This window comes from Corvus hawaiiensis, chromosome 28 (assembly GCF_020740725.1).
Source record: "Corvus hawaiiensis isolate bCorHaw1 chromosome 28, bCorHaw1.pri.cur, whole genome shotgun sequence".
Classification (NCBI taxonomy): Eukaryota; Metazoa; Chordata; class Aves; order Passeriformes; family Corvidae; genus Corvus; species Corvus hawaiiensis.
Genome location: NC_063240.1, coordinates 4,342,992 through 4,361,417, shown reverse-complemented (window position 1 = coordinate 4,361,417; position 18,426 = coordinate 4,342,992). Strand labels below are relative to the sequence as shown.

The window sequence follows — 18,426 nt, the reverse complement described above, 5'->3', positions numbered from 1 at the left end:
TTTTTTTCAGCGTGAGGTGCTTTGCTCTGTAAGTTCAGTTCCCAAGGGGCTTAGAGTCCTGGTGTGAACACCACTGCTTAAAATACACAAAAGGAAAATGTTTATTTGATCTTTGTTGTGTCTGGGCAGTATTAGGGACACTTGGGTGGGAAACATCCAGTCCTCTGTGTAAATAGTTGGGGCGACGGAGGAGAGCAGGAGTGAAAACCTTCAAGGGAGAGCAACAGAAAGGTCTAAAAAATACATGAAAAGGAGAGCTTGTCCTGAGGGTTCAGTGGAAGAAAAATGAGGGCCTTTCGTAACTGAGGTTTGTAGCCCAAGAAGTCCTGTCCCCAAAAATAAGAGATGATACTGGGCTGTTGAACTCCATCCATTGGATCTGAATTTACACAGGACTTTGTACACCTGGGCACAGGCCCTGCCTTGTGCCTCGCTGTGGAGCTGGAGAAGCTCATTTGCAAAGGTTGTCACTTCCTAAGAAGATAAAGAACGAGTGACCAAAGGCATTGTGGGTCTGTTGAGGTTGATGTCTCCTCCAGGCTTCACCACATTAAGATGAATTACGTATATTTTGTATGTTACATAAGTAAAACGTGTGTGTATACATATGTGCGAGCTCCTCTTAGCATGTTTCCCATATTCCTTGGCATAATTCACCCAGGAGTAAATACGTATTTGCAGGGAAATGCCCCACTAGCAGGTGTAGTGCAGAAGATAATGAATTACTCCTCAGTTTACACAGCAGAAGGTTGGCACAGAGGAGGCTGTTTCTGGAGAGATCTCCTGTTATCTGCCCCTTTCCTCTGTAAACAACTGAGCTCAACCTTTCTCGTATCTCCATTCAACAACTTCTTCCACAGACCTCCACTATCACAGCTGGACAAGGTGGCACACGACTCCAAACTCTTTTATCTTGTCTAAACTCACATTTGCTGATCCTCCCAGGTCCAGCATCGCCGTGGGCTTCAGCCGTTCCTGGCGGGAAGCGGCCGAACCCCAGCTCTGGTTTGGAATATCTGAGCCATTCCGTGTAGCTCCACTTGAGCACGTAATTTGTGGAAGGGTTGGGAGGAGAAACAGTTTTTTTTCTTATCCTTACTGATAGATGAGATAAGAGGTGTAATGTTGTCCTGAGAAATGTCAATGGGAAGAGTTTCCTTGACGTTGTAGTAAGTGTGTTGTTTTTGGAAGTCACTGTCCATGGGAAGGGAGGCACCTGCAGTTAATTTTATCTGTTCCTGTGTAAATACAGACCTCCTAACGTTCCCAGCTCGCAGTTCAGAGGGGTCATGGCATTATGTACTGTAATATCTTATTTTATAAATAACACTTTATTTTAGTGCTGGTTGTAAAATCTGGGATTTATTTGGCACTTGCTCTTTCCCGAGCTGGTGGTGAGAACTGCAGCCCTTTGTTGTGGGTTACAGCACTTGAGTCGATGCCTCTTGGAAGGGTTGTTCCTTGGTTGTCTTTGGGGAAAAGTGAGGGATGAGTGTTGTTAGAGCAGCTGAGCTCTGGGAATAAGTGACATCAAATTTGCTTGAGCATCTTGTGATTATTTCCTGAATTTTGCTTGACCACTGCGGCCGACACCGGGCGTTGCTGGCAGGATTTTGGTATCACTGTGTTAACTTCTTATTTTTTGTTCTCTTCTAGTTACTCCATTTATTTTGTAGATTCAGGAAGGGCTGGGGGAGCTGCTGTTGTTTGTCACCAAGGAGATCAAAAGTCCTTGTGCTTTTTACAGTCCACTGGACCTCTCCAACTCTGTCCTTCCCAGGCATGTTTCTGCCTCTGTGGTGCCCTGGGAGCAGTGTGTCCAGTGCAGCCCAAGTCTGCTGCTGGTGGGGTTTGGGGTTTAGGTTTCTGCCTCTCTGGTCCCCGTGACATGAAGAAATAACTGAAGGAATAAGCCAGAGTGCAGTGGGGTTTGCAGCACATTGGGTTTTTTGCAGCAATCCTCTGTCCACATACTCTGCTGTGGGTTTTAGATTTATTTTTTACTTAAGTCTTCACCAGACACAGTTTTGCTTAATTTAATAGCTCTTTTCAGCCTTATGATACATTAATGCACTGGGATTAGGTGTTGTCTTGATGTGTTCAGATCAAATAAATGCTCACAAGAAAATAGATGATCATGAGTGAAAAAATTAAAAATTGGTTTAGGGATAAAAATTACATTTATAGGACAAATGGCATTTAACAACTTACTGAATCAGGGTACTTCTTGACCAGAAGGGAATGACTGAAAGAGCAAAAGCGATCAAGTCAAAAATACTGTTTGTGTACAACAGGATTTCATACATCATTTTATAGGGAGTAAGACCCATATGGATTTCCATAGCAGCAATGCTGCTCAGCACTTGCAGCAGGAAACAAGCCCAGGCTCTGTAGTACTAAATTAAGATCACATGCTTGCAACACACTGAGGAGTTACTGCCGGGGGCGATTAGTCCTTGGGTTTCCTTTTTTTTCTTTCCCCTTTCCTTGTTGGTTTTGTTTTTGTTTAGAACCACAAGAACCCATTGCTGCGGAGGTCACTGCCGTGACTGTACCGTTAGGAAATGAAATTACAGTTCCCTCTGCAGCTGTAACTCAAGTAGGACTCTGTGTGTGGATAAATTTATATGTCACATCTCGCAGCCATTTACAGTAAGAGGGGGAAAAAAGCCACGGGGACGTGCAGAGCGCTGCGATCCTGTTTCTGTGGGGCTCTGGCTTTGGGTTCTGTGCGTGTGCCCGTCGTCTAACATGACACCAGCCCAGCCCTGGCACCAGGGCAGCCGTGTCACGGCCAAAACAAGCCATTTTCAGCCGTGGCAACGCCGGCTTCGTGCCGGCTCCCTCCTGCCTTCCCCTCCCGCTTATAAACACCCCGCGCGAATCAAATGCTGAAAAACCCATGGCAGCCCTTCAATTGCATTAAATTGCATTAGGCTGATGAGGTTTCTGCGTGGTGGTGGGAGGCCAGGGCTGGCTGGGGAGCTGGCAGGGTTAAGGCTGTTTGCCTTGTGCAGATAGCGGGCGGTTGGGTTGGATGCCTCCCCTGCGCAGGCAGCAAATGCATTGGCTGAGGTTGAGGGCGGTTCTCCTGCCGCAGTTGTTTTGTGTCCTGGACTCCGTTGGATCTGGAGCCTCCTAATTGCCTTGTCTGTAATCAAAATAGAGTTTGTGTAAGCCAGGGGAGAGGAGCTGATGGTGCGAGGGGAGCTTGCTGCTCGTCACCGGCTCGGCCGTTGGACACTGGACACCCGTGGTGGCCCAGGCTGCCTCCACTGACCCCCGTCCACACACACAGGCCTTGTTACTGCACTGTAAAAAGATCAGATTTATTCACAACAGATCAGTCCCAAACCCATGTGGTGCCTGGACAGCACATGTGCAGCATTTTGATGTTTGTATGTGTGGTTTAGAATTTGTCCTTAATGAACCGTGTTCCTCTTACCCAACCCAAACCACCACCTGTGTGAGCACCCAGTTCAGCTCACCCAGGATGTTGCTATTTAAACCCACCCGGTGGCAGAGAATCCCAAAGGAACAGCAAAACTTAATCCTGAGTGGTGTTTTTCTCCTTCTTTCTCAGACAATTCACTGTTTTATTAACAGTAAACAAGAAAAAAGACCTAACACCGAAGTTTTTAACAGCTTAATGCTTAATTGACTTGCCTGTTAAATACGGATCTCCTGGTTACCTGTGCTGGCTCGGGAATGTGTTTACAGTATCAGTGTGTTTAGTTTCCACCTGGAGCATGGGGAAGTGGTGAAACACGGGAGCGATCCACGGAGGTAGGAATTCCTTTGCGCTGACTCCGCGGCCGCCTGTCCCCCCCCAGCTGGGCCTCAGCAGCACGAAGAAATGTCCCTTTGAATCTCTAATCAGAAAGGTTTGGAAAAGGCATTGTTTCCTCAGTCTTGGGAGCCACGCTAGCAGCGAGTTAAATATTTATTCGCCCCTGGAACAACAGGTTTGAGCCTCTTGTGTCGCTGCGCTTCTCCCCGGGTTCGTTAACGTTGGGCTCTTTGTCAGCTTTGGGACAGGGATTTTAAACACCCAGCTCCTATAGATCTGCTGAAGATGTGTCGTGGCTGTGCTGGGCAGCTTTGTCCTGGTGCTGGTGCTGAAGCCATGGCCCTGCAGCAGCTTTTGTGGTGCAGTGTGGTGGCTTCTGCCCCTACCCAGAATGGCTGTTCCTTTGTCTCTCACTTGGGTTTGTGGAGCTCCCTTTGGACTTTCCGTGAGGAATGGAGAGAGTCACTTTTTTCCCCTGTGCTGAGAGCAGGGCCCTGCATTGTCCAAAAGTCTCACACAGCTTTAACAGAGGCTGGGGGGTGCGGGTGTCATGTCTGAACCTTCCCTGAGCCTCCTCCCCATGTGTTGCAGAATGTGCCACAGCTCCCAAAAGTGCCATCTGAGAGTCACAGAACGCCCTGAGTTGGGAGGAACCCACAAGAATCATCAAGTACAAACACCCCAACAGTCCCACCCTGTGCATCCCTGAGAGCCTTTCCAAACTCTCCTGGAGCTCTGGCAACCTTGGGACCCTGACCATTCCCTGGGGAGACAATCTTTTCACGCAAAAAGGAAAATCTCTCTGGGCCGTGGCAATTACTGGGGTCTGCAGACCTCGGTGGAGAAGGGTAATGAGGTGCACAAAGCTATGCAGTGTTGACCTGCAGTGAAAGCACAGCGTGGCAGTGAAAAACCCAAACAAAACCCGTATTTCTGGCCCGTCTGAATCACATAACCTGGAGTACCAGTTGTAGGAAGGCGTGAAGATACTCTGGAGAGGTTTTACACGACTTGAGGTGCTCTCTAAAATGCAGACTTCGATAATGTCATGACATCTGTTCAGGGTCTTGGGTAATGAGGATTTGGACAAAAAGGTGATTGACAATTTCTGGTCTTGAGTGCTTAATGGAAAAAGAGCTGTTGCCTTGGGGCCTTGCTTTCTTGGAGCTGTCTTTGAGACATCAAAAGCTCGTGGAACAGGAAAAAGAGAAACGTTAAGAACGGTTTAAAAATAGTTTAATTGTATCTTCTGAAAACTTTAGAGTGAAGACTTTAGGCGGTGTCTGCCCTGTGAATACTTGCAGCTGAGTTCAAAATGTGTAAATAAGCACAGGGCTTTGAAGATTAGTTTCCATAACAAATTAAATAAAAATATTGTGTGACAGAATGTTAAGTAGGTGCCATGTGTCACCGGGTGCTTTGCATCAGGGCCGGCTTTTCCCAATTACCTGTCTGCTCCACTGACTCCTTGGAAAACAAATGCTGTCCTTTGGGTACTTGAAACTTTGTAGTTCTTGAGCATGAAAGAGACACGGGAAAACTCCCCTGTGGAGAAAATGCTGGTGAGGAACACTGGGAATTGTGCTGGCAGCACTCGCCCTCCAGTTCCCACAAACCATTCCTGCATTTGCCTCAGCATTTGCTTCCCAGCTGGAAGCTGACCCTGCTCCAGGGAGGAACCAAGCAGTGCAGGATTCCTTGCAGGACATCTCTGTGTCAGGGGAGGTGTGGGAGAAGCAGCCAAGCTTTCCCCCTGCTCATAAACCTTGATATTCCAGGCTGGAATTAGTAAGTTTGATAGTGTTTTGGACTGAATTCTGGAATTTTCTGTTGTAAATATTTCTAATAAACGGCAGCCAGGACACCTGTTGCTAGACTGTGCTCATCTATGGCCTGGTAAGGAATGTATAACCATTTAAAGCATCCACGTATAACCTGGCTTTTAAAACAAGCTTCTCATTTTGTATTTAGTCTAATGCAAGGTGTTATCTGCTGCTGTTCGGCTGTTGAATTTCAATCAGGTACTATTTGTGACAGGTTCACAAAATAAGACCTGTTGCTAGAAAAGGACAAAAAGTTGCTCAGCCTGAAAGGAAATTAATTTGAATGGATTTTTTTGCAATGGATGAGTGGTGCACAGAGAAAACACCTGCAGTGAAGGGCTAACACGGAAGCAGTAAGATATTGGAGATTAAATTGTCCTTGTGGTAGAATTTTAACGTTATCCATTTCATATTTCTTCAAGGGATTTTATCAGGCTGGAGCAGACCAGAGGTTGCTCATCTTTACTACCTCATCTACTGCTGCTTATTCCAAGAATGGCATTAACAGCTTTAACACACTTAATTCTGCAATCCCTTAACATGGGGCGGAGGAGGATTTTCTTCCTAACACAGCTGGGGATTGGATCATCCAAACATGTTGTGCTGTGGATCCCACATGCTGCTCCTTTAGCTGGATAAAACCAGACCACGTTCCACTGCTGGGCTGCTCAAATGCCTTAACCAGAAATTAAAGACAACATTTCACCTCTGGACATCGCTGTGTCCAGGACCTCCCAAATAAAGCCCCTCCTGCCTTGACACTGAGTATTGGACAGAAAGCTGGGGAAATTTTGAGGCAGATGGTGTTAGTTCAGGATTTATTGCTGTCTCCCTTCTCCAAGGAGCTGCTCAGGTGCTCCCTCAGACACAGCACTGGTTTGGTGAGGACAAGGGGATGTCTTGATCTGCGTCTTGGCAATTCACAGCTGGATCCCAAAGGCTGTGAGGATAAATCCAGGTCCCTGTCCCCCATCTAAAGCCCTTCCTCCTGCTTCTAAAGCCCTGCTTGGCATTGGGTGTTTGCTCTTGGAGTGCTGATTTCAGCTCTGTTCTCTTCCCTGATGGGAAGTTCTGTGGCGTGTTCTGGATTACAGAGTTGGATTTAACCAGTTCAGCCTCGTTTGAACAGCTCAGACTGAGTGTGGAGGTGCTGAGGGGCAGGACTGACCTTCCCCCTGGAGCTTCTCTGGGTTTGTTCATCCTGCCCTCCCACTCTTCCCCGAGTTACTCACGGTGTTTGCTCCGAGCTGTGCCCACTTGGTTTCCAGTTCAAAGCCCAAACCGCTCGTTAAAGGTGTTGTGGGGCGCTAGGTAATGAGTAATTAAAAAGAAAACCATAAAAACCTCAAGCAATAACACTTGTGGGTGCCCTTCTTTGTGGACTTGTTGGGAGAGTCACTGAGAAGCTCATGTTGGTGCCAGGGCTTCCTCCAGGAAGCCAGGGACAGGGTGATAGACAGATGGGAAGCAAATCCTAATGGAGCCAAAGGGTTGTGTAAAAGTGCTGTTGGACGTGTTAGTTGCAGTTCTGCTGTAGGAAACTTCAGATTCTTAAACTGAGAAGCAAGAATCTTCTGGCTGAAACTGCCTGTGCCAGGCTGGGAAGCTCTTGCTGTGGAGTCTCATCACTCCTGAGCTTCAGAAATAACACTGGAGTCACCAAGGCTCTCCTGAAGGCTCTTAGTGCCAGACCGAGGGAACAGGAAAACTCAGTTTCCTTCTTTTGAAGATGGGCATTGATGAGTTATGAGGGTGAATGGTAACACTCCTCAAAAACGTTCTTAAAATGTGGAATTTACACTGAAAGGTGGAGATGAGGCAGAATTCACACTGACAAGTGGAGATGAGGCAGATGCCTGCGCTCCGTGGTTGCCCCTTTGCAAAGGGAGTTCCCAAGGCGAGCAGGACCAGGTGTCACAAGCTCTCAGGGTCACGCACGGCCGGGCTCTCCTGTGACACTCACCTGCCTTTGGTGTTTTCCCTTGCCAGTCTGTCCCCCTGCCTGCAAGTCGCAGGGCTGCACCTCGGACGGGCAGTGCTGCCACAGCGAGTGCCTCGGGGACTGCACGGAGCCCAACGACCCCGACAAGTGCGTGGCCTGTCGCAACTTCTACCTGGACGGGAGGTGCGTGGACAACTGCCCCCCCGGGCACTACCGCTTCGAGGGCTGGCGCTGCGTCACCTTCAGCTTCTGCCAGGAGCTGCACAACAAGTGCAAGAACGCCCGGGAGTCGGGGTGTCACGTCATCCACAACAACGAGTGTGTGCACGAGTGCCCCTCGGGCTACATCATGAATTCCAGCAAGTGAGTACTTGCTCTGCAGGGGACAAAACTGGGGGGTGGGGGGGCTGGGCTGGGCTGAGCTTTCCTCCCCCTTGGACACGGGGTTTGGGTATTGTGTCATGGCCAGGAGAAGTTTCTGGTGTTGGAGCATCTGTGGCAATCACCTGGTCTACTTTAATATGATTTACAAAGTAATACCTTGCTAATTCAAGCCATTAAAAGCTCTCCCTGCCACGGGCTGGTAGTTTATTCTTCCCTTGGCTTCCCTTGCTTGCCTCTCAAGTTTGGAAAAAGTGGGAAAGGGAGATGGAGAGAGGACAAGGAAGAGCATCCTCAAGCTGGAAGGGTCTCTCTGTAATGGCGTGGGAGGAGGGAGGTGGGCAGTGGAGAGGCTTTAGCAGCCCTGCTTCCCTCCCCTCTGGAGCAGCCTCAGGCCAGGGAGCCGGGCTGGAAAGGCACAACAGGGAGAGGTCATGGCTAATGAAGAGAGCGCAGCGTCCTCTGAGTGCTCGTTCTCAGAATATCTGTCCCTCATGCCTGTAATTACTTTCATTGAGCAGGTTCAAGCTGTGCCAGACATAAATGCGCAATGTAACAAACAAGTGTAGCACGAATCGAAGCAGGGAACAGCCATTCTGTCTATTCCCAGGGGGTTTTGACAAAGGAATAAGGAATTAAATAATTTATGTTGCTGAGCTGTTTATCACTGCAAACTTGGTTGTTTGTCCCACAATACCATTCTATATTGTGATGAGTCAGATTTCCTACGAATATTGGTCACTTTGTGCTCGCATGTGTTTGCTCCTGCCATAATAATTTCAGGGAATTCACTCTCAACGAGACTTTTTATGCCATTTCCTGTTTTGCTTTCCGACAGAATGAACAAGCAGCCCCCAAAGTAGCTGGGCTGCTTGTGCAACAACCCCATGGCCTCTCCTGTGCTGTTCCAGGCTGCTGCCAGTGGGACCTCACAGCTCTGCTCCCTGCTTTTCCTAGAGCATTTCTCTCTCTGAACTAGTTGGGAGCACATTCTTGTGGTGGTGTGACCAGGGCAAGCCATCAGCTCGTACTATCTAAGCAGTATTTCCCCAGAGCACAAAGCGCATTCTTGCCTTTTTTAAAGCAACATTGTGTGCAGTCCTCACTCAGAGGATTCCCAGATGAAGGGCCAGCTCTCCACTCATCAATTACAAGTTTGGTTAACGATCTTGGGATGAAGACTGGGCTGGTGTTTGTTATCTTGAAACCCCTGGGATAGAGAGCACTGGGCAGCATTGTGGCCAGTTTCATCTTCAAAATAGTTCAGGTCACTTAATTTTGTTATGTAGGAAGAGATGGAGTGATTCACATTTGAAGTGTGGAAATGACAATTTAAGACAAGTTAAATTTATCAGCAGTTATTTTCAAGGCCAGGTTGGATGGGGCTTGGAGCAACCTGGTCTAGTGGAAGGTGTGGAAAGGGGTTGGAATAGGATGAGCTTTAAGGTCCCTTCCGACCTAAACCATTCCATGATTCTGTGACTCTCTTTGGAGTTCCTAAGTGCTGCTCACAGCAAGTGAATCCCATGGCTTATTGTCACTTGAGATTCATGGCTCTGCTTTTGGGAAGTGCTGAGGCCATCCTGCCTCACCCCTGCACCCCTCCTCTCCTGTTTTGCAGCCTGCACTGCACGCCCTGCGCGGGGCCCTGTCCCAAGGTGTGTGACTTTGGCAAGGAGAAGACGATCGATTCGGTGACGTCGGCGCAGGAGCTGCGGGGCTGCACGGTCGTGAACGGCAGCTTGGTCATAAACATCCGGGGAGGAAGTAAGTGGGGCATGGAGTGGGCAGCAGGGGCTGGCAGCCAGGGAATGGGGCACTGCCCTGAGCTGGGGCTCTTCCCTTGGCTGTGACCACCCTCAGTCTCAGAGGGACCCAGAAGAATAAGCACAAAGGCTCGACGTGCTCATTTGGCGTTCTTTGTTAATGGATTTTTGTGAGTTCTCATGAATTAACATAAAGCAGTCGTTCAATACATTCGGGCTCCGATGTGGGTGTTTTTCTCTGTGATACCAGAAAACTCTTCCCAATGTTCTCCTCTCCGTAGATAACATAGCAGCTGAGCTGGAAGCGAATCTTGGCTTGATAGAAGAAATCTCAGGTTACCTAAAAATTCGCCGCTCTTATGCCTTGGTTTCTCTTTCTTTTTTTCGGAAACTCCATCTGATTAGAGGAGAGACACTCGAAGCTGGGTGAGTTCTCTCAAAAGATGCTTTATTTGAATGCTTTGAAGTACAAAGAGTGCCAGTTCTATCAGGGTGATATGTATTGGGAAACAATTCCTAATTATTTTTAAATGTTCCTCTGCCTGTGGCTTGTGCCCTACCAGGGCAGACAATTTGCATTCATTTTTCTTTGGTGTGAGGGTTAGTGCAAGAAGAGTTTTCCATTCATCCCCTCCCAACCCACGTTTTCATTCCTCTGATTTCAGAAATTACTCCTTTTATGCCTTGGACAACCAGAATCTTCGCCAGCTCTGGGACTGGAGCAAACACAACCTCACTATTGCACGAGGCAAACTCTTCTTCCATTACAATCCCAAGCTGTGCTTGTCAGAAATCCACAAGATGGAAGAGATCTCCGGGACTAAGGGGCGTCAGGAGAGGAATGACATAGCCCTGAAAACCAACGGGGATCAAGCCTCATGTAAGAGTCTCAGAATGCAGCCTTGCTTCCCTTTCCTGTCCCTCTGCCTTGCTCTCCTCGTACCCCTCTTTCTCCCAGCCCAGCCCATGATGTTTTTCCATGGCCTGTCCTTGTCCCTTTGGTAAAGCAGCAGATTTGCCCCTTGCCTGTGCACTCAGTGCCACTGTCACTGTGCCACGAGTAAAAGTCCCCACGGGATCTCCCTCTGGCAGCCTTGGTCCCACAGAACCCTGGGAGGTTTTTGGAGCTGGGAGTGTATTTATTGTGTCTTTTTGAAGAGTTTAGCACAATGTAACCTCGGCCCGGGCTGGGACTTTGTGTTACTGCTGAGTACCTGATTAATAGTCATAATCTGCTTTTCCCATGTCATGAGGCGACGGTGCGCACACGGAATAAACACGGGAGAAACGGGATTTCCACCCATCCCTGTGGCCACGTGAGGCAATTGCCATGACAACAGTCAGAGAAAATTTTCCAACAATTTTTGCAATGCCTCTCTGAGGTTTTTCACCTACCAGCTTTCTTCAGGAACAACGATCAGACAGTGCCTGTGTCAGCAAACAGTGTGGGGTTGGCTTTACGCTGGCACTGAAGTCGTGCTGCTGAAGATGGAGTTTTGCAGACGCTTATTTTGGCAGCAGTACTGCAATAAATGCAGTCCTTCTGCACCCTCAGCCCCTCTGTTTGTTCTCTTTCTGTGCCACACAATCCCCTTCCCATGTTTGTACCAGGGCTGTGTGGTGACCCAGATTGTGGAAGTGATCAGGGGTAGGAAATAGCCAGCTTTGTTCTGAGCTGGTGACATCTCTCTGCTCTGATTCACTGCTCAGCCCCACAGAGATTCACCAGACAGGAACAGGAGCACGTGCAGGTGGACGTGGGCCCCTTGCAACCATTCTGTGAAGGACAGATGACATGGGGACAGAGGCAGTGACCCATCCATGCAGTATTCCAGCAGTTGTGCTGTGATCCTGGGAGATGCTTAGGCAGGAATTGCCACCAAAAAGCCCAGCATTAACTGAACTGGGATTTCAGATGCTGGCTCACAGCCTGCAGGGCAGCTTGGGTCATCCTGTGGCTTCACTGTCCCTCTGCTTTTGGGGACAGCACTGCCAGAAGAGCCCAAGGTACCTTCCCACCCAAAACATTTCATGATTCTGTGACCCTCCTGTCCTGCCCTCGTTGCCCTGATGTAGCTGTTTGTGAACAGACCTAAAAAGTGAAGATCTTTCAGTTGACTCGGTTTCCTGGTCTGGTTTCCCACATATCAACAGATGCAGTCAGGCCAGCACAGTGGGAGAAGGGAATGCTATGGCTGTGACCTAAAAACTGGCGGGACCAGTGAAAAACACACACGGAGCCTCTGGGGCACCACAGCTCCAGCCTGGGCAGAGGGAAGGAGCACAAGGAATCAGCTGTCTATAAAGTTCATCTCCTCCCATGAGACACTGAAAAGCTCTTCCCGCATTGGGGGTGAACCTGGATTTGGGCAGATCCATCTCTGCCTGTGGCTGTGAGCAGCTCCTGCGTTGGTGTTTGGTGTGAAAGCAGCTGGAGGAGACAGTTGCATTTCTCTTTGCCAGCTGTACCCCCACCCTGCTGAGCTGGTGTCTGTGCCACCCCCACCTCAAACCACAGCTTGCCAGGGTGTTTGGCTTTTTGTTTGCTTTTACATTTCAAGCCCAGCTTTCACATTGGCAGCATCCTGTTTACTAAAAAAAAAAAAAAAAACTAGAAAGGGAAGAAAAAAAAAAGCCCTTGTTTGTTCTGGATGTGGTGCCAGTGAAATGAATGTTCTTCCTCCCGTTGCAGCTACTGCAGGAATAGCAAATTCAGTCAGAGGCACTTGGGCTGGGGGCACAAAACATACAGTACCGTGTCCCTTGAGCTCCATCCTCCTGCAAACACCCTCCCCCTTGCAGAGGGACCACACTACTCCTGGCAAGGCTGGGAATTATTCTCCTTCGTTTTTGTGGCCTGTTGTCTTCTCTGCAAACCATCGTGCTGGGTTCAGCTGTGCAGATCATCATAAACTGTGAAATACATCGCCTTTAGATTTCCCACTTTTTAGAATTTAGTTCAGCTCTTCTACTGAGTCATTTTCATGAAGTCATAGAAAAATTTAACCTTAGGAGGGCATCGATTCCAACCCCTGATTTGGGGTAGGAATGGCTTCGAAGTAAGATAAGGTTTTACTGGGCAACTCTTCTCAGTGCCAACATTCTCACATTTATCTTAAACTTCTAAGATAATTAAACCCAAAAACTTTCATTTTTTAGCATTAATGAAACTGTTGTCACTTCTCACTTGTTACAGGTGAAAACGAACTGCTGAAATTTTCTTCCATTAGAACTTCTCATGACAAGATCCTTCTGAAGTGGGAGCCCTACTGGCCCCCTGATTTCCGTGACCTCCTGGGGTTTATGCTGTTCTACAAAGAGGCGTAAGTGATCCCCCTCAGGTCACAGACAAACGGCCTTGTTGGGCTGCCATGAGCAGCTGCTGGCACTGAAAGGTGGATGTTAAACCTGCTGGATGTTTTTGCTGTAGGCAAAGCTGTTTAGTCTCTGATTTTGTGGCTCCTACACTAAAGTTCCCAGCAATACCCTTCTTTAAAAGTGTTCGTTAAGATTCCTGACTTGTGCACAGGCACAATTCCTCATTTAAGAACAATCCAGACTTTAGTTATTCCTGCTGTTCTAGACACATGTGCTCGAACCATGGAGTTCCTCATCTCCCCACTATCCCATGGGATGCTTTATCCCCTTTGAGGTGGGAAAGATTCCTTTAGAATTGAGGTAACCAAGCTGATTTTCATAAAGCTGCCAATAATCAATCTGGATTTAGTTGTTGGGGTCATGTGTGGCACCTGCAGGACCTGTTCTGTGATGCTGTCAGAGGCCCAGGCAGCAAAGGTCCCACAATGGCTCCCTTTCAGAGTAAATACAATGAGATAATTTTACTTTCTCTGAAGGTTAAAGGGTGATAACTTTCAGTGGTGTCTTTAGAAATGTTTTTAAGAGCCTGAATGAGGATTCTGTTAATTGGAGCCATCTCTTTCACAAAGTCCCTACCAAAACGTGACGGAGTTCGATGGCCAGGACGCCTGTGGCTCCAACAGCTGGACAGTTGTGGATGTTGACCCCCCACCACGCTCAAACGAGCCCAAAGCCCAGGCCCAGCCAGGGTGGCTCCTGAGGGGCCTGAAGCCCTGGACACAATATGCTGTGTTTGTGAAAACCCTGGTCACCTTCTCTGACGAGCGGCGGACGTACGGCGCCAAGAGCGAGATCATCTACGTGCAGACCAACGCCACGGGTCAGTGCAGCACGTTCCTGGGGTAAAAACAGGCCTAAATAATTCTGCCTGGGTGGGGGTTGCGGTAGTCCCATATCCAGGAAGCTTTCCACTGCCCTCCTTTGGTAGGAAGGAATTCCTAAACCAGTGGTGTGGTTCCAGATGGTGCCAATGGACACCTATCCAGTTTTTGTGGCCTCATGTAAGAATCACTAAGGCTGGAAGAGATCTCCAGGATGATCCAGCCCAGCCTGGAAGAGCCTGCTGGGTGCCAGGGAATGCTTGATTCCCATAGGAATGGAAATTTGCCTGTGCTGGTCCCTGCTTTGCCAGGCTCTGGCAGGGCAGTGCAGTGACCTCTGCCTCTTCCCACGCAGTTCCGTCGGTCCCGTTAGATCCGATATCCGTTTCCAACTCTTCATCCCAAATCATCCTGAAGTGGAAGCCGCCCTCGGAGCCCAACGGGAACATCACACACTACCTGGTGTACTGGCAGCAGCAGGCAGAGGACAGTGAGCTCTATGAACTTGATTACTGCCTGAAAGGTGAGTGGGTGCTTCTCCCTCCAGGCCTTTCCTTCAGTCTCTCCCAGGACTTCCTGGAGTTTCTGCCTTGGAGGTGCTCTGGGGGCCCAATTCTGCTGGATTCAGGACTGTTCTAGGAACAGCTCTGTCCCTCCCTGTTCCTGTTACATTAGGTGCCAAGGTATGTGCAAAAGGTCTAAAGCCATTTTTTGCAAAGTAATCAGACGTTTTTTCCTTTGGGGATCTCCCTTCTGCCCTTGTTCCTTTTAAACTGACTTACAAGTTTAATAGCAGCAATGGAGATGGTAAGGTTAAAAATTTCAGTGCTCAGGGCCACGTTAATTTTTGAAGGCAGCTGGTGTCTGGTTTGGAATTCCTTCAGAACACAGAATTTCACTGAGGATTTCCAAAATCTCACCTGCTGCTCTGTCACCAGGACTGGGGTAAAGCAGCATCCAAGCTCCATTTCAAAAATAGCATTTTTGAATCAAAGGCTTGTCAGAAAAGAGGGAACTGCTCAGCCCTGGATGTGAAGTACGGGATCCCCAAATATGCCATGAGTCCTGTGTACACTGGTTTGGGATCTTTGTAGGATCAAACATCTTCCGCCAAGTCAGGCATGAGTGACACTGAAACGGTTTTGTCCCCAGGATTAAAGCTGCCCTCAAGGACGTGGTCTCCTCCTTTTGAATCTGAAGACCCCCAGAAGTATAACCAGAGTGAAGCTGAGGATGTCAGTGGAGAATGTTGTTCCTGTCCTAAAACAGACTCCCAGATCCAGAAGGAGCTGGAGGAGTCTGCTTTCCGCAAGACCTTCGAGAATTATCTCCACAACGAGGTTTTTGTGCCCAGGTGAGAACATCCAACAGGACTGTCCAGGGCTCAGGAGGAGGAAAATGTAATTGAGGATTAAATAAAAATACCAGGTTGGACACAGCCACATTGCCAGGCTTCCAGGAGCCTGTCTAGTCCAGCTGGATATGGGTGTTGGAATGGGGAGAGCTGAGCACCTACCACGGATGTTCCTGCAGATTGGGAAGATCCCGCTTTCATTTCCTGTCCCTGAATTCTCTTCAGCTCAAGAATAAAGTGAGAATCCTTAACAAACAGCCTGCAGCTCGTCTGGCATCAGATGATGCCAAAAATAGCGATTTTTTTTTTCTTGTCTTGAAATTTTGTGGTCAAGCTTTTCATTGAGTTGAAAAGAAAGGAAAAGGGCAGTTTACCAGGCCACAGCCTCGTCCTTCAGCACGGTATTTGTGGCCTTCTTTCACTTAGTCTGGGAAATACCTCCAATACCATGAGGAATGTGAGTGCTGTGGGTGGTGAGTGTCCTGTTTGGAGTGGCACACACAGTGTCACATTAAGTGGTGTTGAATGTCTTCACACTTCATCTGCAGCTCGGGGAGGAAGTGCTGGGGAGCAGGGTAGAATCTGTGGTGATTTACCCTCTTCCCTGTCATGCATTTTGTGCTCTAAATTTATTCTCTGCTTGCTGCCCTCAGCCAACAAACCTGAATTTTCAGCTGCTTGACAAAAGCTGGGCCACTGCACTGAGCATTTTCCCTGTTGAAAGCATCCCTGGTGTTCCCTGCCCTGGTACCTGCAGTCCTCACCTGGAAGCTTGGGCAGAACCCCTCGTTCTGCTGTTCCTGGCTGTTGGTGCCCATCAGGATGAGTTCCAGTGTGCCAGGACATGACATATTCCGAAGCAGAGAACCAAGCCATGTGCAAAAGCCAAACTTCTCCTGATGTAGGCAGACAATTCTGACAGTCTGATCTCTTTTATTTTTCCTTTTTTCCCCCCTCAATTTTATTGTGCAGCCAGCCCAGGATGCTTCTCAGGCCACCTTCTGGGGTATGTATTTTAGGAAGAAACCAGTCACCAGGATGGGCCACCTTGTCAGCATCCTGAGGAAGAAATCCCCACATCCCATGGCCAACTAATCCTTTAAAACAAGCCAGTGGTAAAGAGACCTCCCTGGTGCCACGTGCCCTGCTCGTCTTCCCTGGCAGGCTCCAGGCTGTCGCCACATAAATCAGATTTTTTTTCCTGTGAATACTGTGCTATCACGGGCTCACAGAGCCTGGCAGAGAGCTGGGAGTGTGGTTTACTTCAGGTGCTTTTTTTGTGGCTCCTGAGGGTTCAGTGACCTCTCCTGAGGTGCTGTGTGGCCTCTCCTGGAGAGAAGGAACTTGCCAGTCACGGGAGGAATCCCAGGGATGAGGCCAGCAGGGAGCACGAGATGCCAGGGCAGCAGAGTCACAGCAGTTTCTCCCTGATGTCTCCTTGTTTTCCATGTGCCATTTCTCCCCTCCTGCCCTGTTCCCAGCCATCTGATCCCTGGGCAGGATCCAGCCTTAGGCCAGGGCTGATCTCACCCCTCTGGAAATCACAGTTCCTTCCCCCTGGTCATATTGGTTACCCACTCCAGGAGCCACTGTCACAACTCCTGGGGGTCAGTTTGCTCTGGCACTGACAAAAAAGCCAAACTAGAAGTTCAGGAATGTTCCTCTGCGCAGGCAGAGTTGGCAGGGTCTTCACACCAGGTCGCCTTTGGAGCTGAACAAAGTGACCATCAGAAGCTGATGCTTTTTGTTTCTTCTTTCCTGTGTTACTTGCTCTCATTTTGGAGGAGTTTGGCACAGACTGGAGCTCAGGGGTGGTTACACCCTGGACCAGGCTGCCCAGGGATGTGTGGGGTCTCCATCCCTGGAAATGGTCAAACATGGTCCTGAGCCACCTGCTGCAGCTGCCCCTGCTTTGGGCCAGGGGCTCGGGTGAGACAATCCCCAGAGGTGCTTTCCAGCCTCACCCCTCCATGATTCTGTGGAAAACAGGGAAAGATTTCAAAAAAAGTCCTGAGAGGCAGAGGGGAAGTCAGTGGCTGCTGTTCAGGGTGTCATTCCATGTATTCCCTCCATCACCACTGCAGCAAGGCAGGAGCAGTCCCAGCTCTGTGTCTCTCTTGCTCTCTGTCACACACATTTGTGCCATTCCCAATATTCTTGGGGAGCAAGATCTGAGCAATGACTCACATTCAAAGTTATTGTTTTCCCCTGCATTTCCCAATTCAGTTAATTGCACAGACAAATCTAAAACGCTTTTGCCAGCCCAGCTGACCTGGGGTAGTTTCAGGTGTGTGGAAAAGCTTGGCTTAAGGTACCAAAGGCATTTTTGGAATCCCCCAGCACAGGCCATACTGTGTGTGCTGAAGTGTCACTTCCAGCCCCCTCACAGCCCCTGGGCATCTGTGAGAGCAGGAGGAACCTGGAGCTGAGGGTTTCACGGGGACCTCACTGGAGCTGCTGAGATGGCCCCAATGCAAATTACACTGGAACAACTCTGAGAAGAATCAGATGTTTGAAAATACAGAGAATTTGGCAAGAAAATTGCTGCAAATCCAGGATAATAAATACGGGAAAATTGGGGATTTACACCTTTAGAAGGTTTTCTTAACTTTCTGTGATTTGAGAAGGAAGGAATTCTTGCATTTTACTCTGTGTTGCATCAGTGGTCAAATTACTGTTTACTTGTGAAAAACAAAATTCCCTTGAACACGAGGATCGGCTGAATTCACACTTGATAAACAGAGGGTGTAGCTTTGCTTTTATGCAAACCAGGTTCTGTTTGACCATAAGGAATCCTTCCCAAGGAGGGAGGTGGCATGACCCAGAGCTGGGTCCCTGACCTCTGCCCCATCCTGAGGGGACACTGCTCACAACACCACACAGGCTGAGGGGACAGCAGCTCCAAAAGGAGTTAATTAGTAATTAAGAAAGAGAAAACTTAAAACTGGAATGTGCTTGCTGAACCTGCTGTTTGACATCGTGTTTTGTCATCAGGTGGATGAATATTCTGTAGGAAGGAATTGTTCCCTGGGAGGGTGGGCAGGCCCTGGCACAGGGTGCCCAGAGCAGCTGGGGCTGCCCCTGGATCCCTGGCAGTGGCCAAGGCCAGGCTGGACATTGGGGCTTGGAGCAGCCTGGGACAGTGGGAGGTGTCCCGCCCGTGGCAGGGGT

The 18,426-nt window shown here is 48.9% G+C and overlaps 1 protein-coding gene across 1 annotated transcript in view; it reads left to right on the top strand.

Annotated features, from left to right (window-relative positions):
- Window positions 1–18,426, top strand: part of INSR (insulin receptor) — a 56,046-nt gene that overhangs the window by 23,142 nt on the left and 14,478 nt on the right. The window contains exons 3-10 of the mRNA XM_048287679.1: window positions 7,603–7,918; window positions 9,558–9,703; window positions 9,984–10,128; window positions 10,368–10,582; window positions 12,899–13,025; window positions 13,650–13,900; window positions 14,257–14,424; window positions 15,054–15,255. Of these exons, the coding sequence (XP_048143636.1) occupies window positions 7,603–7,918; window positions 9,558–9,703; window positions 9,984–10,128; window positions 10,368–10,582; window positions 12,899–13,025; window positions 13,650–13,900; window positions 14,257–14,424; window positions 15,054–15,255 (1,570 nt within the window). The remainder of the gene's footprint in view (window positions 1–7,602; window positions 7,919–9,557; window positions 9,704–9,983; window positions 10,129–10,367; window positions 10,583–12,898; window positions 13,026–13,649; window positions 13,901–14,256; window positions 14,425–15,053; window positions 15,256–18,426) is intronic.